Genomic DNA, 26735 nt, shown 5'->3' on the forward strand with positions numbered 1-26735 from the left:
AACCAGAACTCTTGCAACACAGGTTATGCACACAGCTTACCTCCACCAGAGCTCTCTTGACTACTCTGCTGATGTCCCTTCTCCACTCTGGGATATCTGGGTTGTAGTCATCAAGGTTTGGAGAGAACGATAACCTCAGGGACTGAAATTTCTCTGCAGACACAGTGACAGAGTGGTGAGTAAAGACTGAAATGCCTTAATGTCAAACGAGGGGTCAGAACCTTGAGAAACCTGTTGCAGCTCATGTTTTGCTTAATCAGTTTGCAGATGGTGCACAGACTGGGAGGGAATCCAGCAGTGTGCCTGAGAGACTCCCTGAGAGATGTGGAGAATCTGGGAAATTCATCACTGGAGTGCCTTGGAACTGGAAAAGTCCTTACCTGAGTGGATGAGTAGCACTGCAAAGGGAGCTGTGCTGGGAATGTAAATGAAATATTACCTTCAATTTGACTTCTGGAGCAGGCACACCCTGTGTAGGAAGCTGTGACTGGACTCTCACAGATGTGCCCCAAACCCTAGAGATCTTAATTGGAAGGGAACAGGGATAAATGTGGGGAGAGGGCTAGCCTTGGAAAATGTACCCAATCTCTTTCTGTTAACAGAGATGCCCACATTGATCACTATCAGCTAAAGCTGGGATTCCCAGTGGATTTTAGGTTCCATCTACATTATATGGTATTTGTGTGCCCTAACTGCTTGTGATGCATGAGAACAGTGTCAAATCAGTACAGATTTCTGTGCAGAACTGCAGCACACAGCACTGATTTATCTTTCAGTCTGAGCAGCTTTTGTGTGAGTTAAGAGGCCTCTGCTGGCCAAGAAGGGGGAAAACCAGCTTACAAAATAACATTTTGACAATCATGTAGGATGATCAAAGAGTGATGGAGCACATGCAGAGGGCTCTGGGAAGGAGCTCAGTGTTCTGCAATCATGTCAGTCTGCACTAATGTCAGTCAGTGGCCTTCAGAGATATTATGCTGGACTGGTAACACTGGAATTCAATTTATAATCTCACTCAAAGCATTCTGGAATAAAGATCTCTTGTTGCTGCCAGCTAACCTGGCTCTCTAAATGTTGACTATGGAGAATCCTGTGTGAAATAAAAGGGGAAGAACTCACCATACACTGCAATAGTCTTTGTGTCCTGAAGAATGGTGTTTCCTGCTGAGACCTGAACAGTGATGGTGTTCATCCCTTCCACAGAAAATGTGAATGTGATGCTCCCTTCCAATGTGATCAGTGGCTGCAAATACATCATAAAAGGAAAAAATTCAGTTAATTTGGCTGGAGAGGAAAAGCAAAAATGAGCTTGGCTCTCCAGCCTATTGGGATGGTTTGGAAAGTTAGTTCCAGACCGAAAATTTCAGATTCAGGAGGGGCCCTGTGACATGGCAGCTAATTTCCTAGAGAGGGCACACAAATCACAGACAGGGATGTCCTCCTGAAGCTCAGAGTAAGGTACCTATAATTTCCAAAGGAGCTATGTTTTAACATTCCTTTCCTTTCCACTTAGCATGCTGGTTGTTCTGGATCCCATGTAAAATACCCACCTTTGCTCACTCCCCAGAGAGGCCCAGATCCTGATATAAAGTCCTACAACACTCACTGCTCAGGTAGCACACTCCTTTCCTTAATCAAGTGTAAGTGCTTTATTTCAGGTGACTCAAGGGAGTTGTCACAGAACCAGCCAAATTCAGATTCTACATTTGCTATCCCATGTTATCCTTAGATACAGAGATGGTTTTTGGTAAGTGCTGATGCTTGAGAGGACACAGATCCTTTTAGCTGTGAACCAGTTTATCAATGAGTTGTGTCCTTCAGCAGACTCTGCCTTAACTTCTATTTCCACTTGTTAATGAACTCCGGGTGAGATCTTCAAAGCACCCAGTATTAAGTCAAACTGTTTCCATTGTAGTCTATAGTAAAAGTCACACTTCAATGGGAACAGAATCAGACCAACCCTGATCACTTAGGAGTTTAGGAGATCAGAGGGAAGGTTAAAAGGTGAAAATCACAGCCTGTAAGTACCTCTAGGGGGAGAAGATTGCTGATAGTACAGAGTTCTTTAATCTACTAAAAAAGGCATAACAAGATCCAACAGCTTGAATCTCCGACTAGATAAATTCAGACTACAAAACACAGTGCATGAGTTCAAAGCTCAGAATAATTAGCTCTGGGGAAATAGTTGGAGGAGATGGTCAGAAGGAGAAGCAGTGAATTTTCTATCATCTGAGGAAAATTATTAATGCAAAACAACAACAAAATGTCAGGTTCTGCCTTAGTCACGAACAGTTAAATAAAGCAGAAGGTACTGATCAAACTCTCCAATCTGCATTATACAGAAGAGAACCATGGGTGATTATGAAGGTCCCTCTTGTCTCTACAAAATCCATGACAACCTCTTCCCTCAGAAACCAATTAGGGTTTCTGGGTACTTTATCCACAATTATATGTGAAGTAACAGTTCTAATGTCTGTGCAGATTTACCAAGACTGCAAGCAGAGAGGCAGCAGAACCTGAAGGATGATACTCTCACATCTGAGCAGAGCCCTGGGGCAGGGACGTGTGCTGAGAACCATTTCATCCACTTGTAGCACATGATAATAAGGTCCTTTTGCACATGTGGTTTAGCATAGGGTGCTGGGGTTCAGCATAGGTCAGTTCCAGATATAAAAACAGCTTCAGCTTGAAAGATTGTTCTCCTAAAAAAATATCTTTCAAAGTCCCTACTTTTTTTCCTTATTGTTACTGAAGAAAGGAGGATGAAGAAAAATAGTAGAAGCTCTTCCAGATTTTGGTTAACTATGTTGACCTTGGATGGAATTAAGGCAGAAAGCTACTGGCAACTTGCATGAAACAGAATAAACCCTGCAGCTAAGTCACAGCCACAAACACAAGGCACTATTTACATTTCCATGTTGGTACCTCCAAGGACCATTAGTATCTTGGTATTTGGTTTATAGTTTTCTTGCATATGTGACTACATAGAAGCATTCCCAGATCCCTCTCTCCCCCCCTCTTCTGTCAGAGAGCTTCTCCAGGACTATTTTGACCTCAGTCAATCAGGAATACAAACCTCTGTGTTGTTCCCAAACCACCAGACATAAGTAAGTGTTCCCACTTGGCTTGGCCACAGCACTGCTGTGGCGTTGATCTCCTTGTTCTTCGTGGTGACAAAGGGCAGAGACAAGTGGACGTGTTCCAGGGGACCTGCAGAAACAGGAGCAGCAGGTACAAAGTCAACCTGGGTACGATATCCACTGGTTTAAGGAAGAAAAGTCTTCCCTAAATCACCGTGGGACATGGCAGAATGTTTTGGCTTGGTACCATTTCTAGAGAGGAAGGCTTCAGTCTGTTCCTCAGAGAACAGGAGCCACCCCTGTACCTGGAGCTGACAAACCTGGACTCTCTACTGCATGAACGTCATAAAGTCAGGAGCTTATATGACTTTTACAATAGGGACAGAGCCCTGTTGTGTGAATATAGCCTTTACTGGGAAGACAAGAATGTGCAGGACAAAGAGCTTCAGTAGACATGAAGTCTCTTTGCTTGAAAACTGCTATGATTTGGTGAACTTCAGCAGAAACTCTTTCTGAAGGCAGCCATTCACTGAGTGTCTACATTTTAACATTACCTTATACTCCCTCCTTTTCATCAATAAACTCTTTTATTTCTTCAGTATAAACAGAACATAATTCATTCAACAAGTGACATTCTGCCCAGGGTTACACATTTCCCATCTTCTGGAAACAGATGGGCCTTTGTTGTTAAATCTTGTTCTATAGATTATTTTTAAAATGTGTTCTGACTGTTCACTAAGAGAACAAAACAAGTGTCCTGAGTGACAGGGAAAGAAAAATAAAGAAATCTCAGCTGACATGAGGATGTGGGTTCCTTAAACAAATTAAGGCCACATCTACACATCCTCTATGTGTGAGCTCCCCAGTGATGAGAACCACAGCCTAGCATTGTTCATATGGAGTTGAGATGCATTGCTAGAGAATTTTATGTACTTCCAGGGAGGATCATTCAGGATATATCACATGCATGAATCACCACTTAGACCTTGCTTTTCAGCCTAAATGAACACCACATACTCTGGAGAAAGCATCCTGTATAACACAATAGGCAGAGTGAGGAAAGAAGCTCTCCTGAATCAGACTGTATAAATGCCAGGGTAAGGACCAGTGTTCCTGAATTATTACTGAAATGCATCTTTCTCTGGGTTGTAGACACAGCCACTGCTTAAACTGAAGAAGCCCAATTAAGAGATATCCATGATCAGATTAACCAAAGCCTGTTATAAATGAGACCATGGCTTATTTTGCCTTTTATAAGCAGTAGTCAACACTCTGGGAATTCATGAGATGCCACAATTTCACCCTTATGATTTTAATGGCATCCTCCTGCTCAGGTCCCTTTCCATCATCATGCTGTTCCTGCTTTCAGCAAGACCCTAAGACCTGAAAATCAGCAATTTCCCCAGCTAAATGCAGTGACAATTGTAATGATGGAGCCCATGAAAAGTCTGATACTCTCCAACATTACTGCATCACTGCTGTGATCTCAAATGACCCTGCACAGCAGAGAGCGCCCAGCACCTCCTTGGACCTTCCCCATACAAAGGCTAGGAAGGGATAGGAAAGAATGGCTCAAGCAGCCCAAATCTGCCTGAGCATTTCCCAGCACAGCTGGGTCAAGGAGGCTGCAAAGCTGAGCTGTTATCTGGCCAGCAGATGGGGATAGCTCACTCTGGATAGGCCCTTCTAGTAGGAGACTGCTTTCTTCCAGGTGAGCTTGAAGAGGATTCAAGAAAATTAATTTCTGAGCTTCATGCAGGGCTACGGAGGCTATGGCCTTCATCTCTCCCAGGGGAAAAAAAAACGTACAAGCTCCAGAAAACTGAAAGGAAGAAGCTTCTCAAAAGGCTCACTCACACAGGTGATGTTATTCTGATGCACCCAGGCAAATCCATAACTAACATTCCAGGAGAAAATGTTGACCTGTCAGGACAGCTAAGAGACAGGCTGTTGGCTCGAGCAGTTCACGTACAACAGTTTATACTGACCATTCAACTCAAAATGCTCCTGTCTCACAGCAACCTGCATTTCTGAATCCCTGAGTAACTGCAGGAAAGGCACTGCTCCTGTGCACTGACCACATGGCTACAGCAGGATGAGGAGAGCATGGGATGAAGGCTTTACTTTTATCTCTGACACCACAAACACCGAGGTTCAGTGCCTGCAGTTTTTTCCTGCAGGAAGATGCTGGAAGGCCCAGATCTGTCTGCAGACACTCATGCATTAATCCTGTAACCAGGGATCACCCAGTTTATATCCCTTCCTAAAACTCTGGATGTTCAGCCTGCACATTACTTGTTTGTGGATCTTACAATGCAGTGTGTGTGTGTCTATTTTAAGAACAGATATTTTTGAAAAGCTTCCCAAAGGCCAAGCTCAAACACCCCAAGCAGAATATTCAGCAGAGGGCTGAGTGGCAATGCAAGCATTCCAACAGGGTTTAGAAGCTATTGTGGATCAGGGTGTTAGACTCTGCAGAGCACTGGATCTACTCTACATCCCTGTCCTCAGCAAGTCTATTGCTAGTGTGAGTGGCACCATGCCTATTTGTAACCTGTTTTGCAGTCCCTAATTCTTGTCATGTAGAGAAAGGTGAGACATATCCCTTAGAGCTGTCACTTCCTCAGAGAGTCTGGCACACAAAATCTGGGCTGGCTGCAATGATCACTCAGTGTTTCAATCCTGTGCTGGCAATTACCTATGCAAAGCACAGCAACATACACTATCAGCTGCTAAGTCACACAAAAAAATCTGAATATTGTTTATTTCTTGTACAGCTTAAACAATCAAAATGGTTCATAAGCCTTCACTGTCTCAAGAAAATTAATTACAGCAACTGTAGACCTAAAAGATACTATGAGTGATTGAAGGCTGGACACCTGCCAACCAAAGGTGTTTTTGAAGGGGAATATTCAGGTGGGTATTTGCTCCTGCTCCTCTAGTCCTTCTTCATAAAAATCCCATCTCCCACACTCCTGCCTCCCACTGTTCCCATCTGTTGACACAATGGTTCTCCATTAAAGACCTCTCCTACCCTGGAAAGGCAGCTGCTTTCATGCTGTGTGAACTAACCCCAAAACCAGAGGTAAAGTGTAGGGAATATGCCAAACCATCTACACAATATGTGGAGTTAGTTTGGTAGATGGTAAACAATATTTCTGTAAACATAACTTCAGTTTTGTAATTCAGTAATAATTTTCGTAATTTGAATGCAATTCTTTTTTGTCAGTTAATCTGGCACAGAGGCACACAGTGAAAACATAAATAACACACAAAAAAACCCCACTGTATAAAGAAAATTATGTCCCCAAACAAAATCCATTAGGATTGTTGCAAAATTTTGATAAATAGATTGACCCTTTGCATTCATAACCATGTGCTAGAATAAATATGACATAATACAATGTTGGTTTTATCCAAGAACTTGGGATACATTCCAGTTGTAAATCACACATATATGAAGTATAAAAATATTAAAAAGAATAGCAGAAAAGTAATGTGAGGATAACATTTTTTTTTTGCAATACTATTTAATACAAAGATTTTGGTTCCCATGACAACAGAAACACTGAAATGCACTGGTTTCCATCCCAGAGGTGGGTGTGTTTCATTAGAGGGGAAAACACGCACAAAATAAAATTCAAAGCTTTCAAAAGTCATTAAAGATCCCTGGGTGTCTTTGTTGTTCTGGAAGTGTAAGCTTGATAACGAAAGTGCATTTCAGAAAGGCTGGACAGTCCTTTGAGGTGTCCCAAATCAGACTATCCAAAATTAGAGGTAAGCCATGGTTTAAAAAGCAGAAGTTAATGATTAGACTCGATGATCTTAGAGGTCTTTTCCTTAATGAATCTACATTTCCTCTCATGTGGAATCAACAATCTGTCTGGAGGACAGGTGAACACTCATCATTTCCCACCACTCTAGACCCAGCTGCCAACTTCCAAATGTCACCCGTAGCTACAAGCAGTAATTCTAAAAGGAAACCAGAAGGGGTTTGAGCATACATACATGTTACATGCAGGTAGAGGACAGCACTGTCAGAACCCAGGCTGTTTTCCACCAGCACGGTCACTCGGAATATGCCCACGTTCTGGTAGATGTGCTTGATCCCATCTTCTGTTGAGCTGAGATTGGCATATGACACAGCGATGCCATCTCCAAAATCCACCTGAATGAGGGATCTCTGGAGGTCTCCCTGTGGTGAAAGAGAAAGGATTCAAACAGATTCTGTTTTGCTTTTGAGGGATGGGATCAGTGGGGTGACTGAGACAAGCAGAGAACAGTAAGAAGGTCTGATGTGCCAGAGGCACAGCCTGCACTGACCTGTCAAACAACCATGGCTGCTGAAGAACCCTCCCTTCCATGTAAGATGCAGCATCTTGCCTTACCTGTAAACATCCCCACTCCCTAGGGAATCCCCTCTGGCCCTGCATGGTCTCATGCTGGCTATATTCACACTTGCTGGCTACTGCTGTGGAGCACCTCCACAGCCTGGTGCACTGAAGCAGTGTCCACTATCTGGAATGATGGAAAATTCATAGCTGATCATTAATAACCTTTCATAAAACTGGCTGAAAGGAGATTCCATTTACTTTGAGTTTGTTTCCTCTTTCTTTTCTTTCTTCCTTTTTCTCCCTCTTTTCTTTTGAGAGAGAAACAGTCCTCTGGATGCCCCAATTCCCTTTCTGGAGTGAAAGGTACCAGTGTGAATGGCTGGCATCAGGCAGGTTTCCACAACAGAAAGAGATATGTGAATGTATGTGACTATAAGAGGAAATTGTAACAGAACTTTTATATTCCTCATGTTCTCTCAGTCTTTTTATAACTTGTTGTGAAGGCAGAAATAGTGGAGGCTTGCCTGAATGGAAAACAAAAAGAGCAGAGCTGTACCTGATGGTGGCAAGAGCAACAAATTTTCCCAGATGCTCTCCTTTAATAGACTGAAGGTTTTTTTTACACTGCCCTGGCATCCTGCTGGAAGCTCTGCTGCTTCCAAATAGATGAGGCAAGAATAACTATATTACTCTGTTGTGGAGAATCCCAGACTGAAGGTGTGGCAGGGGAAATGGTCTTAAGAACAGAGTTATGTCCTTTGTTGACCTGAGTTATTAGAAGCTGTGCAGTTTCAAACATGATGCAGTGCTTTGGGCACTGGTGTCTGTTTGACTGAGCCAACAGAAGCCACCAAATGGGATCCACTTCCACAGCCAGAAGTGACCACACATGACCTCTGAACCTCTTTCAGATGGGAACTGTTATTATCTCAAGTCCAGTGCTGGACTCAGACTAAATACAGAGATCTCTGAAGTACCCTCTGATGCTCTCCCCATTCCTCCAGGTCCATCATTATTAGGGTTTTAGTCATCTTTCCGTACTCAAGAGGAGATGATGTGTTTGAACAGTAAAGCCATGTTGCTGGGACAAAAGTTTTTCACATGGTTAAAACTGTGCCACCATAGTGCCCCTGCTGCATTTAACAGTTCTGAGGATATCAAGGTCATGCAGTTTAAATCTGTTTCAGGTCATGGAATATTCTTTCACATATCTGAGGTAGCAGTAGAAGGTGAAAAAGATGACAGCCTTTTAGAATAGCCTCATTTCTGCAAGTGTCAAAATTCGTGTTCTAATGTATCATTTTTTCTCTTGTCTTCATTTTGTCCATAGCCATGAAACTCACACTGTCTACAGGTGTAGGCAGGGAAAGGAGTCATTTCTAAGGCATGCAAGATTTCCATTTCTAGGTAGAGAAGATGCTACAGAAACAACTGAAAATCTAATTAGAGAAGAGCTTCACCTGCTGTTCCCCCAGCCTTTTTCATTTGTCTTGGCCTTTCCTGTTTTAAAACCCTTTGAACTGGAAATACATTTTCCATTGAGTAAGATCCAGGCTATAACACTCCTCTGAAAATGCCACATTTTGAAAATCTGCCATTTAAAATTCTAGCTTAGAAAGTGGGAGAGAAAAGTCAGGAAAACAAAGAGCCTGTGTTTTGACTTGTTCTAATATTTTATCTGTGCCAGGTAAGAGCACGGGCAGAGTAAGACAAGAAGAGAAAGCAGATGAGCCAAAATCCAAACACTTCCCACACAGCCCACACCTGATTTAAACCAACCCAGCTGTCACTGTCTCTGTCTCTGGCATCTCTCCAGAGCCACTTGCAAGAGGTTGTTTTACCAAGAGAAGTTTTGTTCTGCAACAATTTGATGTCTATCCACACATCTTGCAAAAACCCCTCCTATTGCTTTTTCCAGCTTCTCATTTTTATTTTTGTCATGCTCAATACTCCACAGTAGGATTTTTCTGAAGCTTTTAGCCCAATTAAGGCAGATACAAAACTCCCTGCATTACTTGCAGGAGACAGACATTGCTGCTGTTGGGGTGTTTCCATGGATTAATTCATTGTGTTTTCTTTAGCTTAACCCTTTTCTCTGCAATATGCACAAACTTGGATATAACCTGAAGTACACTGCAATCTTGACAAAGGCTTTTGTGCAGCCAAAGGCTTAAGCATATGCTGAGCCTTAAGAACTTTTAGCCAAAAAAGAAGCCCCCATAATTAAAAACAAGTTTCCCAAAGCCTCATATTAAACTCTTTACCTGCCGAGAGAACATTAGTTACAAAAATATAAATCGGACATTTACTATTTTCTAAGGGATTTTCTCATTAAATGTGCAGATTTTTTTCAAGCATATACAAAATATTCCTCTCTCCCTCCTTCCTGGTCCTGCCTCCTAAGCCAAGTGCACCTTTTTCCTGCATCTTGACCAAAGGAGCATCGAGTGAACACAAGACCTGGACGTTACCAAAAAGCTCTGTGAAGCTTTCTGCCTCAGGGTATATCAAGAAATATCCCATACAATTTGCAACAATGCTTTTATATTTTGGTAACTCTTAGGCAGCTCTCAATATTTTGAAGGATGTGAGATGTGAGACCCACCTAGCAGGATTTTCTCTCTCAAACACACCATTGGAATCTTGCCCTGAAAGTTGTAGTAATGCATTTTCCTTATTGACTTGGAGTATTTGTATCTAAATAGAAGTACTAAAAAATGGAACAAACACAGCTCAAGGTTTTTAATTTTGGTTCCCATTTTTCAGATTGCATTTTTAAGTCTTTAATTATGCACCAACTTCTGTGTCCTCCTTAGAGATGTTGACAATAGATTTAATTATCCTTTGCAAGAAACAGACACGGCTGCTGTTGGAGGGTTTTCATGGATTAATTCACTGTGCTTTCTTCAGATTAACCCCTTTCCCTCTTAGACATTTTTCTGTCACCAAAAGAAATCATTCATCAAAGACATTTGCATTGGAACTGAATATCTACACATAGCACACCTTTAATCTTGATCTGTTTAAAGCACATTCTTAATTTTTAACAGATACTCAGATCCAACTTGACCAAGAATTGAAAAATTTATGGTTTTCCTGTGTAAATCCCTGCTTTCAAAGAGATGGCCTTAATTTTTCAAATCAGAAACTGAATATAAAGGTGCCTTTTAGCAGGCCAAATATCTTGATACTTTTCACATGTACTTCTTTTTCAATACCAAATAGTGAATTGTGTTGATCACATCGTTCATCCTGACTGTCAGTTGTGCAGCTCAACTCAGCTATGAGCTCTTTTTACAGTACTAGATCTTCTATGCCCCACAGGAATCAATAACAGCCTCTCAGGATTATGCAGAATAATTCAACTTGTGTGACTGGACGTGCATTACAAGATTGTAGAGCTGTGTGTCATTAGGAAGGCAAGGTCCACTTTCATACATGTTCATGGAATTTCAACAATGAATTTAAAATGCATGGAAGGCTTTGATTTCTCCCAACCAGATTGCCATCATCAAAAAATGCAATTACAATTCAGATGACAATGGTATGGGGCAGGTACATACTGTGTTATTTGTGTGTTATTACAGGAGTGTAGTGAGATATTACAGGAGCTAGTAAGATAAACAGGCGTGATTCAGCATGTGTATTGAAAGTTAGGATGAAGGTTTCATATTTCTATAATCATTACTAACAAACTCCTGATATCAAAAGAGGGAACACAGTGGGACACCACAAAAAAACAGACTATGCTTTTAATTACTACTGGCTTTGCATCTTTAATTTGAGTACATCAATAATCAAAACAGTCCTAATGCTGAGCTCATCTCCAGAAACTTCAGCTGAGTTGAATACTGAATTGCACCAAACAGCAGTGCTGAGGTGGGAAATGTTAATGGCATTGTGTCCCCAGCAGGATCCCCAAGCTCATTAAATGTACCCGAGACACAGTGTACCTTGTACAGCCATGTATCAACATTGTCATTACAGAGAGCCACGGCAGTCTTCAGGAAATTCAGGGCTTCATTTGTATGTTCACATGGTAAGAGAGAGTCCTCTGGATTTATGAGCAATCACTGCACAAATGCAAGGCATGGGGGGTACGAGGCAGAAAGCAAAGCTCTATTTTCAAATGAGGGAATAAAACATCAGAAAGTTTGAGTTTCTTACTCAAGGTCATGCAGGAGCTCAGAGTGAGGTTCAGGAATGAGTTCAGATTGCCTGAATTCTAGCCTGTGGCCTCAAGCGTAGGAACAAATTAGCTTTCCCCACACATTAGTCTAATCCAAACATCACACAGCAGCAGCAAGCAGTTAAAAGCAAGCCAAAATCTACTCCCAGGGGAGTGACTTTGCCAAGTGAGAACTGAGGCTGGCCTCGAATGTCAAAGATTTTTGGCTGTCATTTTATCAAGATAAAAAATAAATTAGAGGAGGCAGCTTCTCTGTGAATTATCTGTAATGAAACAGTCAAAGCCCTGAACCTTCCTGCCCTGAACGTCTTTACCGTCCATTTCCTCAGCAAAGATGTGTGAGCAATCAGATGAAACAAGTTTGAAAGCCATTGTGCTGAACAGGGTTGCTCTGGAGGCTGCAGCTTTCAGAGTCTCTGCAGCAGCACAAGTGTCTGATGTTCATCCAAATAACTCCAACACACAAATAACAATTGTGGTTGTGACAGGCAAGAGACCTACGTGACCATGTGATACTGAAGGCACACAGAAAAAACATACTCTTAATAAAATCCCTCTATTTTCTACAACAGAGAAGCAAAACATGTCAAGGACACTGGGTTGAATAACTTAAGTAGGAAAAGTGCCTTTGTAACTTTGCGTCTTGGTTTTCTTTTGTTGCTGTCCAAAAAGAAGCAAGGATTCAGGGTTTTAGGCTGAGAAACCTGACTCTTGTTGAATGCTGTAGTGAGAGAGGTACCAGCCCTGGGTCTCTGCATGTAGCCCAGGCCAGTGCAAAGGATTAACCTTGAAACTGGTAGCATGTTTAGGCAATGAAAAATTTGCTTTTAAGCATAGCTACTTTTCTCATGTGCTGTCACACCATGACAAAAATGCTGTTGGTGTTCTGCTTATGTCATGGAAATTTAAAAGCAAAATTCCCAGCTTAAGTACAATGCCTTGCTTATTAAACACTTCCAAAATAATTCATAAAATGCGACAAATGATAGTTGGTAAAGGCAATATTGATGATTCCTGGCTATTGTCACCCACTGAAAATATCATGATGATTATACTTAGATTAACTGGACAAATAACTTGGCCAAACCTTTCCAATAATGAGACCATAAATATTAAGTGCAAGGTGACATTGCAAGCAGTTTAGAGGAAGTCATACAGAAATTCTAAAAAGTGACAGGAGACTCAGGTCACTTCTGAAAGAATTCTTACATTCAGATGATTTAAATATGACCTGTTGGTTGGGTTTGCTTTTAATGATATTTATATGCTGCCAGATATAAATGCTTCACAGGAAAATTTCATGTGAGTCAGGGCTAGAGAAACTGGGCCAGAATCGCAGCTTGCAGAGATCAGCAGTGCTCAGTGTGCTCCTGGGCTTGGTTCCTGCCCTCCCTCCACTTGCACAGACTTCAGTGATGATTTTCTTTTGTGTCTTCTTCAATAGCAGAACACTTCTGAATGTCTTGTCCTTGCTTCTCCTGGGGCATCTTTTGCTCACATCGTGTTTTTGTCAGAATGCACAGTCGTGGCTCTCAGCATCACCACAGGCACAACCAGGCTCTACAAGGAACCACTGTGCTGTGGTTCCTGCCCCTGAATCCCACACCTGAGAGAAAACATCAGCTTTTTACTGCTCACACCTGAATGAAAACATCAGCTTTTTACTGCTGCCATTGGCCTCTCCCTGCTCTCTTAGCAATCTACTCCACTACAGAGAGGCAGTGAATTTTCAGGGCCTCCAGTGAACCTACTTCTGCAGTTTGTTCCTCTTTTCAAGCCCAGGTGGATTCCTAGATGGAGCAGAAAGGCCTAGAAAGATAACAGGAGTACAAATCTCAAACAAACTCTTGTACCTTGGCTCACCAGTTTCTCTTTTATTATTTTTTTTTCTTTTTTCCTGCAGATCAAGTGGAACATGGGCATGAAAAAAGAGAGCCAGGAGGCTGCAGTGCATGAAACAGCTCTGCAGATTTGAAGGCTTCAAACATACTGTCTCAGAGGGATACAGGAGATGTTAAGATGCAAAAGGAAAGGCCAATGCTTTTTCACACCCTAAAAGATACCAGCTGTCACTCACACTAAAGAAGGAGTCCTCACCAGGGTGTAGCACTCTAAAATGTTGCCCACCACTCCAGGGGGCAAGGGTTAAATAGGACACACTTTTTTCATATGCTGTTGGGGGAAAAGATGTGCAAGGTGACATATCCAGCCCTTTTTAACTTTCCTGATTCCTTCCTCTCAGTAAAAATGGAGTGGCACAGATTTTTTGGATACTGAACATCCTGGATTGTACTGTGCTATATATCTGTGGAGGGCAGAACTAAACAGAAATTGGCAAATTCTTGTCTTGTGATACCTCTGCCTTGTATGCAAAGTTGGATTAAACAATCTTCAGAGATCCCTTTCAACCTCAATTATTCTGTGAAATCAATATTCATTTTATACAAGGATGCTTGTTCTTTAGATGGGTTATTTAACTTTTCTAATGAGTGGTGGGTTTTTGTCACTGAAACAGTTAAATTGGAAAATGATTTAGTCTACACACAGTTTTTCTGCTTCAACTACGTTTTATTCCCCTATAGCTTGCATGTAACTGGGTAAATATTCCTGTTTGTTGAATATTTCTTTTGTTGCAACACCCACACAAAATCATTGCCAGACTGGGTAAAATTCACCCAAAGGTTTTGTTGGTTGCTCTTTAAGTTGACAAATCTAGGAGCAGGAGGTCAAGATTCATCTAACAGGGAGAGTAATTGGAAAGGCTGAGGCTGATCAATACTGCTTCAGCCTCCAGAGCAATTCCTAACCTCTTCCTTAGCTGATACACTGGAAGAAGAGTTCCCTTTAGATCTCCTCAGAACTGACTCACTCACTCATCAAAACATCCATTCTGTACTCCTTGACACCCAGCATGAGAGAGGCACCATCTCATGCTGGAGAAGGTGCTGCTGCCAGACTCTGGTGCAGACTGAAGCAGAGCTGCCCAAAAAGATCAGAATGAATGAAAGAGACAGAACAATGCTCAGCAGCTCCCTGTGTGACAGAGTGGCCAGGGCTCTCTTACATGATATCTGAGCTGGAGCACTCACAGAACAGAGAGCAGGACATTTGTCCTCAGTCTCTCACACCGTGGGTCATTGTTTTTCCCCCTGACTATTGGCATAATTCTTTGATACTTTTATGCCTGACTATTCAGATTATCCATCTCCTTCTCCCAGACTGTTTTAAAAGTTTTTCAGAAGAGAAAGGTGATGCAAAGTGCATGTTTTTTTTTTTTGTTTTCTTAAAGCCTAGAGACTGACTCTTGTTTTGGACCTTTTCCTTTTCATCTTTAAATGCAGAAATCAATAATTTAACCAGATGAAATCATATGTTCACACTGTTATTACAGCATCACAGTAGCAATGTTGTATGACTGTCAGTACTGAAATAAAGTGAACATATTTTGGAGAAAATAAACATTCAGGTCAAAAACTACTTCGGGTTAGGTATGATTTATAATATGGTATTGCCTTTACAAATCAGGGCACTTGTTTGCTGCGGAAAACATCAATAATAGAGATGTAAAAAAAAATCTTTCCTCACAGATAACATTTACTAGGGAGAGGGTCAGAAGTAATTTCCTTGAATATTCTAAACTAAAAAGGGATGTACATTGTCCCTCAAATACTCTAAACTACAAAAGTGTGTACATTGTCCCTTGGTGTTAAAGCATACTTGTTTCAGGATTTATTGGCCAGTAAGAGAGGAAAAGGGGTAGAAGTTTAAAGCAATCAAATTAGATTAGGGAAAAAGAAAACTACTTTGTGAATGTTCCTGCTTGTGCCCCTGCAATTAAACACAGATAAAGAAGTGCTGAAAAGAAAAAGGAGGTGAAAAGATTGAAATACCTTTTTCTATGGGTTCAGGAATGGAGGGAGCAGAACAATGAAATACCAAGTTCCAGATATAACAAAAACACAGATCAGAGCCCAAATCAGCTTCACAATAGCAATTAATTTTTTACTTAATCCTGCTGAAGACATCTTGAGATTTCACCCATAAATGCATAAACAATATGTACCAACTTGTGTGATGGGGACCCAGCTGTACATGTACTATTTGTCATCTTCGGTTTAAAGTCAGTGGAAAAAAAAAAAAAAGGAAATTTATAGTAGGACCCACAGCTGGTCTGTGGGTTAAAGAGGGTTAAAGAACGAGGTTTGTTTTGAGAAGTATTCTCTGACCAAGGATGTTGGCCTGGAGACCAAGAAGAGAAGAAGATAAGCAAGAAGGAACTTGCACAGGGAAAAGTATTTTTAGAAAAGTCTTGTGAGAAACAGAGGTGGAGATGGGTTTTATACCAATGAACGTTATGTTGACTAATTGTATCCAATGAAGAAAGTGTAAACTTTGTAGAGTGTATAAAAGACAGTCAACTGTTGTAATAAACGAGATATTAGCCTTCTGAAATGTAGTGTGTCTATTTGTGTGTCGTGCCCGCCTCTACAGCAACACAAATTCAGTTTCAAGAAACAGCAGGAAGCAAAAAAACACAGTTAAGGGTGGGGGATCAGAATTTAAACCTGTAGTCTTCGGGTGAAATTCCCAAATGAAACCAATTCCCAGACTATATCAACTTCTCCCAGGTGTTACCCTGGGCACCACAATGCTATGGCAGCCCTTTCACCTCTATACGTTTGGGAGCAAACTCCACCCGGCTACGTGCTGGCCGCCTTTACGCCGCCCTGTCTCGCTTCGCCTCTTTGCCCGGCATGGACCACGCCGCCACGGCCGTGGGTGCAGTGCTGTCCAGCAGAGCCTACCTCCTCCAGCTGCAGCAGGAAGGTGACGTTGTGGCCCTGCTCGGCCGTGAGCCGCCCGTCGGCCGTGAGGATGCGCAGCCCCTGCGGGGCTTTGCCCGGGCACTGCTGGGGCTTGGCCGTGTACCTCTCCCGCACCCCGTCCGTGCAGTTGTTGGAAACGACCTTCCGGTACCTGGAAAGGGATGGGGGAAGCAGGGCTAACTGGGAAAAGGTTCCTTTGGACTAAGGAGATGGCCAGAAAACAGAGATTCCCAAATGTATTTCAGTGTTTGTCTCAGCCAAGCATTCCTCATGTGCCCAACACACCAGTAGTTCGTACTGTTGTTAGTGCCCTGTGATAATTTCCTGCATAGAGTATCTTATAAGGTACCATAAATTACCCAAACCATAAAATGGTATGTTACGAGTTACATAAAGTTATAAATAAATTATATACACGTACATTAATGTATTGCATTCAATTATTACACTGTTGGGCAAAGTTTAACAACTTTTCTCATGCGTTCTCCACTTCTCATTACTTGTGAGGCAAATGTCTCTAAAGATGTAACCTTCAAGGGCTAGAACAATAAGAGTTGAAGCAAAAAGCAAATTCTGCCCATCTTTCAATGTACAAACCTTCTAAAACCAGCTTGAGTTGCTTTGTTTAATCACTTGCATCATAAATGAAGTCTGCCAGGATCTTAACTTAAACTGCATCTTCCATTGACTTCCAAGAGGGCCAAAGAACAGTCAGCATTCAGGCTAGCTGCCTATCTACTACTTCACATATACATCAGTTTCACCTCTCTCCACTAATTTATCTTCCAGTATTTCTGCCTCACCTGATCTCACAAGATTTTAAGAGGAGTCTTTTCAGAAACATCAACGATTTTGCCTTACAGTCTCCCCCAAAACTTTCTTTAAGGCATCATCTTTCAGAGAAAAGGCCATACATGATGGAGATCTGGAGTGACAGATGTGCAACCCAGCAAAGGTGGTGATGACAGTGTCCCAAGGGCTCCAGCCAGCTCTGACACATCTACAGTAGGTGTAATCTGTTGTCACTGGGCTAAACCCATATGGGTGCTCAAGCCAAATAAAGCCTGGTGAGCCACTTACCCAGTGCTGTTGAGATAACTCTGTCCAAGGCTGCAGTCTTTTGACACAGAGGATGGGTTATACCAAAATGCTGGTAAACATTGGCCATTGCTGTGCCGTTCATATCCATAATCACTGTTGTAAACATTAAAAGAAACCATTACATAAAACCCCAAAAGAGCAAACACGGCATTAATTTGTGCTATTATTAATACAAGTTTTGATTTTCCTCTGTCTGTTTACTAGGATTTCTGACTTTATTTTTACTGATAGAACAGATTCTTCATTTCACTTCAGCTAATTGGGGTAGTTATCTTGCATAAATCCCAGTTCAAAAAAGAATAACCAGAGCAGATAGTTTATGAGTATTTCATCAATTGTTCTCTCTCCACAGACTCAAACTACCTCTCAGGATTAAATCTAGGCTCAAATATACAAAAAAAGACGAAACAAAGCAAAAAGACCAACCAACCAAACAAAAAAACCCAAAACAACCCCAGAAATCTAAGCTAAGTTAAATCACCACTGTCTCAGTCATATCTTACAAAACTGAAGGGCTAAAAAGCTAATTGCATTTGGAAACTGTATCACACAGGATGCAGAGGAAAATTTACAGCCCTGAGAGAGCTCTTGCCTGAAGGCATTAACAGCATATTTGGTAATGGGAAAGAATTCTGTGATCTTCAATCCTCTTTTTGTTTGGAAGAGGAAATGCTACCAAAAATCACATTAGAAACAATGAGTCAAACTTTAATCTTTTGTCACAATTTGAGTTTAGCTATGACTAAATTTGCTTTGGTTTCACTAAAAACATTTCAAATTGTTTCTGATTCCAAGAAAACAAAGACTCTATAAAAAATGTTATTGCCTGAAAAAAAATCCAACAAACAGAAAATCTCTTTAATCAGTATTCGATTTACATATGGGTTTACTTTCCAGCCATTGAGTAATGAGGACTGCTTGGTTGGATAATCATTCTTTTCCTTTTACTAAGCCTTCTCCATATTCACAATGGAGAAGTGATGGGATGTTGTTTCTGAGAACTGCTATACAGAGTCCACCAACTCCATTCCAATATTCCAGTTGCAACACAATTCTTGATCTTAAATGGCACTTTGCTGCCAAGTATGTGTTACTTATTATCTTTAATGTCTTGGTATCAAGTAGCCTGATATTCCAAGAAAAGAGAATTAGGGCAGTGTTAGATTATGGGATTAAGGGCTTGAATTTTCATATGTATGTAAAGAAGCAGAGAGAAAAAACAGGAGATGGATGAACCCCCAACAACCTGATCAGAGTTAGTGGAGCCCCTGCTCCAGCTCTTCCCAGAGCTCACAAGACAGTCATCAGTCCATGGCCAGGGTGAGACCTACCAGATCATCAACACAAGAGATATTTATAGAAAAATATTAACAAGAAGAGTGTTTAGCTTAATGAAGACTTTGTTCAAGTGTCTTGGAAAACATGATGACTTAAATAAAAAATATAGTGAGTGACTAGTAAACAATGTTAAGAACTGTTATTGGTTAAGTTAGGTATTGTACTGTTAAGCTACAATGTTAAGTATTTGTACTGATCTAAGTTATAAGACAAAGAAATAAAAAAGGAGATAATATGTTTCGATTTATCTATGTTAAGTTTTTTGACCTGGTTATCAAGAAAAGATATCAAAAATAATTCAGTCACCAGTTTTTATTTTTGTTTCAACTTTTTTCTTCTGAATAAAGAACTAAAAAAGATTTTTTGAGGCAATCTTGAAGTGGCAAAATTAAAAAGATGACGTTAAGCAAAAGAAATTTAATACTGTGAATCACTTGAGAAAACCCCTAAACATATATCAGACTGCATGTTCCAAAGGAACATTTTGGCAGCTGTGGTGCTTGGGGTATCTACAACAAGTAATTGAGAACATACTCCAGGAAACAGCAATGAAGTAGATGACCCAAACGGTCTTTTCCTCATTTTTTTTTGACTGAATTTTCACCAATCTATTTACTCAGATGGTTGCAACTCAGTGCTGCTTAATTGCTTTGGAAGCATCAGCCAGCCAATTCTCCCACTGCCATGTGCTTCTATAATCATCCTTGTTGGAATAAGAACACTATAGCTGCAGAATACACTTTGTAATGAAGAATAACACCATTCTGATTTGCTTGGAGAAAACAAATATTTACATACAAATGGGACTCCTGTATTTTTGTAATTCATTTGTAAACACTCTGCAGCACTGTATTCCTAAGTTATCATGTGTGACTCTAATTAAAAAGCTGTAACACTGTACACAAACACAGTGTTCTGTAATCAGGTGAAAACAAAACAAACCAATACAGTGAAATCTGCCTCAGAGGAGATCAGTACTCACAATCCAATTTGATGCAGTTGTCTGGGCTTTCTTACTATACACATGTCTAGATTCAAGCTACTATTTTGGTTCCTATTCCTATCTGTAAATCTGGGCAAGCCAAGCTGGAATTAACTAGTTTTGACTGTACTTGGGTCATATTTCTCAAAGTCAAGAGAAAGAAATCCTAGGATTTTCCACAGCAGAAATAGTTATGAGCACAGAAGTTTCACAGTGCTGTTTTCAGGCTTGCAAATCATCTGGCTCATTAAGGCCCTACAGAAATATCATCCCAGTAAATGACACGAATTGCTGCTCCATATCCCTCCACAGATGCAGCAGCCACCCGTTCACCTCCGCAGTCTTGGAATCTAATGAATTCCTTGGCTACAGGCTGGTGCACGCAGAACACTGATGCTGACAACAAATTGCTGCCTACAATTTGGCACAACAGGCTTTGTAGCAATCAAGAAGCATTACCATCAATTGGATGTCCATAGCACGAGCCAGTACAGCAAAGTCTGGGGATGGGGAAGGCATCAGCCTCAGCCTGCAATCAGCTCCTCGAGTCATTGCCTGGGAACTGGGAATTGGAATTTGCATATATTGATGATATTTTGTGCCTGCCTGGAAAGAACTCAGGTGACACAGATAATGTATCTCCTAAAAAGGAGTGGAGCATTTGCCAGCAGGGATTGCTTTATCAGTATGAAGCAGCCTTGTCTTGTGGCTCTCATTGATTATGGTTTTACCCTTTCACTGGTTTAAACTGGAATCCTATTTGTCTTAGTCAAGTAGAACTGCAAGATCTTTTCTGTAATTAGATACAAATTCATTCCAGACATTCTGTATCTCTGCTCAATGCTCATAGTAAATTCCTTTATCTAATGTTATTTTCAGCATAGGTAATAATCAAAGAAAAGAAATCCCCTAAGGAAGTTTGTAATTTGAAAAGAGACCTGACAAACATACTGTTTGGAAGAACTGTTAATTCACATGAAATTATTAAAATCCTACTGCTCTAAGATATAGAAATAACCAGTTAATTCAAAGTGATTGCTATATACATAGCTTCTAAAAATCAAGATATGACTTAGCATGTAATCATAGAAATCCCTTAAGATTAACAGCTTCACCTTAAGGTAAACTATGCCAGAAGCTGACAATGCTCCTTGTGTTTTTGCATGCTGTGTTTCCAAACATTTTGGACATTAAATGGGGTGGAATTGAGCTCTCTCTGAAAACAGTCACATTTTTTTCTGCAGTTTCCAGAAGCCCTGGTGGGAAAATATAACAGCCACAGCACTGGAAAAGTCTCACTACCTTTTTATTCACTTAATATTATTGTCTAGTATTTAACCATAATTCAAGCGTAGATTTGTGTTAAAGGGGAGCTGTGCTTGTTCCCCAGTTCTACAGGACCTGACATGGGATTTAACTCAGAGAAGGATGGATTCAGCTACAGTCTGAACTGTGGATCTACAAAGATGTACAATTATAATTGCATCGTAGTATTTGAGTCAAGCTGTAGCGGCTTATGTTAATATGGAACCTAAAATCCCCAGAATCTTTCCAGTAAATCCATGCCCAGTAGATATCCAGGCCCTTTAAGATGCAGAGATGCACTGTAGATTTTGCATAGTGAAGCTGCATTTTCCATAAGCACTCAAAATGAACTAAAAATTCATTCTAAATTACTATTTGTTAGCAAACCAAGCCCATAACCAAAGGGGGCAAATTTCAGATTTCAGAGCTAGCACCTGCACGATCTGAACTGATGGCTGACACACAAAGCCAGCAGCATCCAACCACACTCAGTGTCTGTCCCCTTCCTCCCAGGGTTTGTCAGAACAGTTTCTCCTGATGCAGGACTCTGATGTTTTAGCATAGGAACTAATCCCAGCAGCCAGGGCTGCAATTTAAGTGCCAGATAATATAAAAAGAGCCAGCCAGATCCTTGCTGATATCATCTGTGAAATAAATAAATAACCTGATTCCCACCTTTGTGCCTCTCTGGCTACCCAAAACCACTAGCACCAGTCTGAACTGGCTCATAGTTCCCATGAAGGTGTGAGGGATGGCAATACTGATAGAAGAAGCTGTCAGTATTAACGGCAGCAGGTTCAGGGGGAGAACTGACAGTGAGACACTCTACTCAGAGTTCCTATTGAAGGACCTGGAGACAGGTGCCTGAAGAATGAACACATCCAAAGGTTTCCATCTGTGTCTAGGAGGTGTTTCTGCCGAAGAGATATCGCTGTAATAATGCTCAGACGGCAGGAAGGGACACAATGTGAGGAAACCGGGAAAATTAATGCTTTAATAACACCCAAGTAACGGTGTCATCCATTTATCCAAATCAATTAAATGAAGAAGGAGATTCTCGTTTCTAGGCCGTTGCTAGGACAGCCTTGCGATGCTGCTGAGCATCCAGGGTCCCCCATTCCTGAAGCGCTGTTGCCCTCTGGCTGCGAGCCGCATTCCCTGCACGGAGAGCCGGGAACCTGTGCCCAGCCCGGGATAAAAGTGTCAGCCCTGCCACTCCTCCTTCCAGCCCGGGATAAAAGTGTCAGCCCTGCCATCCTCCTTCCAGCCCGGGATAAAAGTGTCAGCCCCGCCACTCCTCCTTCCAGCCCGGGATAAAAGTGTCAGCCCTGCCACTCCTCCTTCCAGCCCGGATAAATGTGTCTGCTGCAGAAGGTCCCAAGGCTGGAGGAACTACAGTCGCTTCTAATGTCACTCAATTTTCTTGCTGCGCTGAACAATAAACAAATGCACCCTCTTCCCTGAGAAATTAGTACCAATCCATACAGATTTGAAATAAATCTGGGTTTCTGTGACAGTACAAGGAGAGAAAAAGCATTAGAAAATCTTTATGTCCTTTATAACTGGTATTTTTTCCCTGAACTGATAAAAAAAGACTTGCAGGATTAACAGCCAGAACACTTTTTCTCACTTTTTACCTGACCACAGAGATATGATTTTTTACTCCAATCTCTGACAAGCTTAGATAATAAAATTTTCTCCATAAAAATTTAGCGTTTAAACAGCAATGGCAGCACAATGACAGGGATTGTTGCTTTCTTCAACTCCGTATACAAACCTGGGTTCTGTAACCACTGACAATATAAAAAGCTGCCCAATTTATTTCAAGATTGAAAAATCAAGTGGGCAGCTAAGGAGCTTCTCCCTATCTGGGGGATACATGTCCCTTTCAATCTCCTTCAATAAAGAGCCCTGCCCAGGAAAAAAAAAAAAAAAAAAAAAAAAAAAAAAAAAAAAAGAATTCAAAAGAATTCAAAAGCTCTGAAATGTCATGAGTGAGGATGATGAAAGTGCTTTTTTCTTCCTGAGATGGAAAGAACTCCACATAGGGCATCCTTCCACAGCAAGAATTCATTCCCTGATTTCCTCCAAACCTCCCTCCAACATCTGCAGGGTGAATTGGCAGTGAAGCCTCGTGAAGAGCTCAGCATGGCAGGCACTGAGAGTTACAGTGGTGCAGCAACAGCTTTGCCTTTCTTACCAGACAGAATTTCTTTTTTTCTTGCTGTTCTCTTTTCTCCTTTTCTGTCCTTCTCTGGCATAACTAAGTAAAATTATGCTCCTGATGAGTATTGTTGGTAAATATTTCTGAACTGGATGCTTAAAGCAATATTTCAGTCTTTTTTCATCAGAGGCAGCAGGAAAGGAAGATGAAATGGATAAAGTAGAAATCCAGGTCTGAGGACTGTAGGAATAACATGAGCTCAGGGAGACTGGAGGAGATCATGAGAGTCTGGTCTAAACCAAAACTGATTCCATGAGAAGGAGAAAGGTTCTCCTGGGTCAGAAAGGTCCTAATTCTGCCTCTTCCCACAGATTTGAGGTGTCTTGTTCATGCATGTGAACTGTGAGCGCCTGTTGTACATGCCCATTATCCAAGCTTTCTCTTAAGAGACTAAAGAAATAAAAACATGTTTCCACCACCAAATGTCACTCTGGTACTTTTGTTCTGTACCTAGCAACAAAGTTTTATAGTGGAAAGCCACACAGTCAATTTTAATGGAATAAATACATTCATTCTCAGAGAGAAGTGCTGGAAGGAAAGCATATTTTTATCAGAAGTTTCAGGTACGTGTGTCCTTTACTAGTGCCAGGGATTTAAACACTAATTGACTGCGAGTCAATTGCATCAATTATTTTACAAGGCCATGAGGTTGGCTCAGCGTTGTACTGCATGTTCTGTAAGAGGGTCAAAAATCTTCAGAGAACTTCCTTGATTTTAATGATGGTTTGGGGTTTTTGGTTTAGCTGTTATCTTTTTTACATTACTAGAGAAATATTAAATGATTGAAATCCAGGAGCTTTGGACACCTAAATGATGAACTACACACAGATGTTCTCCCTAGAAAAGAACTAAATGGAAAATGAGGAAATCATCAAGAAACCATAGTGACAGAATCTGTGTGAAAAATGTTCATAACTGTTACTGTGTGGAGCAAGAGAATTGACACAATATAAAAGCTTCCTGCGATTCTGTGATTTTATACAGGAAAAATATTCTATATTTATGGAGGAGTGAGAATAGAGTGCTATAAATTTCCATGCAAAATATTGATGAAATGAACCTTTTCAGGATTCTGGGTTTAATTAGTAACATGACATAGATCTGGGTGAGTAAGGCACAAAGGGAGTTTATCAGCACTGCCAAAGAGAAACATTTCTCTCATCCAAGATACTGAGGAATTTGCAGACTTGGAGAAAAGAGGTAAGAAGGACATTTCAATAATATGGTTCCCTGCCTTTTTTGTGCAAATTGCTGTGAGTCAGCAGTAATGTTGAAATGTAACCAGCAGCTGAAGATTTTATCACACCATGCACAACTCACCAATGGACTCTATTTCCCATAGCAAACACCAGAGAAGAAAAGGCTTCAAAAAGAGATTAACTCAAATCATGAAGGCAATGGCTGCTGCATGCTGTCAGACATGATGGTCCAGATGCAACAAATGAGCCAGGAATTTCCTAGATACTTGATTCTAGAAGCTGAAGGCATACTTTGCATATGCATATATTTACTTTTACCCATGTATGCATGTGTGTGTATGTGTTAAGAATTTATTTTATTTTTTACACAATGCTGTTACATGTCTTCAGACAACTCTCAGCCACTGCTGGTCACTGTTAAGATTAGGTGTGCTAAATTGACCTGTTATCTTACTGGTGCACAGAGCTGTCACCCGGAAAATGGTCAGCATCGATTTTGTGGGAACCTTAGGAAATTTCAGATACCTATTCCACCTTTTCTTTTTTTTAACATTATCCCTGCATTATCAGGGAGCAGCCTATTTCAATACCTACATGTTTATTAATTTCTGCTCCCTGCAAGCCTACAGCCTCTCTGAGGATCCCCGTGATTTTGGAACCCTTGTCACTAAGAATTTTAGACCTTCTGACAGGCACTGATCCCCAGGAGAACACTACATTTGACCTGAGGCCGTGGAAAAGGCTTCCAAAATTAAATGATAAAACTGAGATCATGAGTGTGTAGTTTGAATAGAAGTGTGTAATACCACATAGTGAAAAACTTAAGAGTTTAAGATTTTAAAATATAATAATATATATAAAACAAGAAGAAAGTTTTAGGGTGAAGGCTAGTCCTTCTTCTTCACCTTCTTCTTCTTCATAAATTTGAGTGATACTATGTGACTAAATAAAAAAGTTCACATTGTGAACCACAAAGTTTTTAAGTTAAAAGTAAAAATAATTTGTGTCATTTCTTAATTGGACAGTTTATCCTTAAAAGGCCTTGTAAAGAAAACACAAACAAAGATCCATTTTTAATTTGTTAGCTTGAAGTACTGTAAAACTCAAAATTTGTAAAACTGTAACATAAATAAAAACTAATAAGCATCTGAGTCCAAACAAAAAATACCGTCTCATACATTTAATCCCAACCCTGTCAAAGAGAAAATAAAACTCGACACCGTGGTGCCGTGTGAGAGCACCCAGTCCCTCTGTCACTGCTCACCAGTCAAAGTCTGCCTCTGTGCACAGGCAGGGCTCCGAGGTCATAGCCCCAGCATATTTCCCTTGCATGCATTTCTTCTCTGACTTGCGCTTTTTGTAGATCCTCTTTGCGCCCATGATGCAGGCTTCTCCCTGCAAACAGAAGCAGAAACATTTCCTTGGCGCCCACCAGGCTATTTGTGTCAGCTGGTTTTTCCACACCTGTGCAGCAGGAGATGTTACTCAAGGGAAGGGATGGGAAGCCAAATGCCATCTCAGTACACTGGAGTAATTAAAGCTACTGAAGCTCCAACTGAAACTAAATCAACTTTTCCATTTCACACTAAGAAATTATCTGAGATTACATATATATCTTACCCGGTTCTGAATTTGTTCCAAAGCCCATAAACATTTGATACAGGCCCATTTCACAGCAATTGAAAACATGGTCTGATTCCTCTGCAATCTGAGGTACAGAGTAGGTTTATTTCTTTGGTCTCACCTCTCTGGGAATGTTTTCATTCAGTAGAAACTAGTAATGTATGTTTATGTAAATACTTCTCATGGATGAGTTTGGTTTTATGGGGTTTGACTTGTTATGTAGATGCTAAAACTTCCTATCTTCAGCACTCTGATTAATATTTCTATCTAGGGAACAAGGCCTTGCAATCTCAGTGAAAAGGAATTCAAAAGGCAAGAGTACACAGAAGCCTTCCTAAAAGTAGTTTTGCAAGCTCCAAAGCCAACATCCTCAAAGAAATACTGCAAAATCCCTGGTATTTTTGCTTATGCAAGCACAAGAAAGCAAAGAACAAAATACAGCGGAATCTCACTTATTGCCTTTTATGCTGTTAAAATCGTTGTGGAAAATTTTTTCATGGCTTTGATTTGATGATTTGATGGCATGAAACAAAA

At 40.8% G+C, this 26735-nt stretch overlaps 1 protein-coding gene and 1 long non-coding RNA gene across 2 annotated transcripts in view; one reads left to right on the forward strand and one right to left on the reverse strand.

The window, feature by feature from the left end:
* LOC148223040 (uncharacterized) overlaps positions 1-16092 on the forward strand; it is a 97098-nt gene extending 81006 nt beyond the window's left edge. Inside the window, exon 3 of the long non-coding RNA XR_015805187.1 lies at positions 13507-16092. This is a non-coding gene — a long non-coding RNA (uncharacterized LOC148223040). The remainder of the gene's footprint in view (positions 1-13506) is intronic.
* Positions 1-26735, reverse strand: part of LOC106850838 (VPS10 domain-containing receptor SorCS1) — a 262520-nt gene that overhangs the window by 20795 nt on the left and 214990 nt on the right. Inside the window, exons 16-22 of the mRNA XM_014872450.2 lie at positions 25843-25973; positions 17510-17623; positions 16409-16580; positions 7089-7275; positions 3077-3210; positions 1120-1243; positions 41-153 (exon numbers count right to left, since the gene is read on the reverse strand). Of these exons, the coding sequence (XP_014727936.1) occupies positions 41-153; positions 1120-1243; positions 3077-3210; positions 7089-7275; positions 16409-16580; positions 17510-17623; positions 25843-25973 (975 nt within the window). The remainder of the gene's footprint in view (positions 1-40; positions 154-1119; positions 1244-3076; positions 3211-7088; positions 7276-16408; positions 16581-17509; positions 17624-25842; positions 25974-26735) is intronic.

The sequence above is a fragment of the Sturnus vulgaris genome, chromosome 8, assembly GCF_052056855.1.
Source record: "Sturnus vulgaris isolate bStuVul1 chromosome 8, bStuVul1.hap1, whole genome shotgun sequence".
In the NCBI taxonomy this organism is placed as follows: Eukaryota; Metazoa; Chordata; class Aves; order Passeriformes; family Sturnidae; genus Sturnus; species Sturnus vulgaris.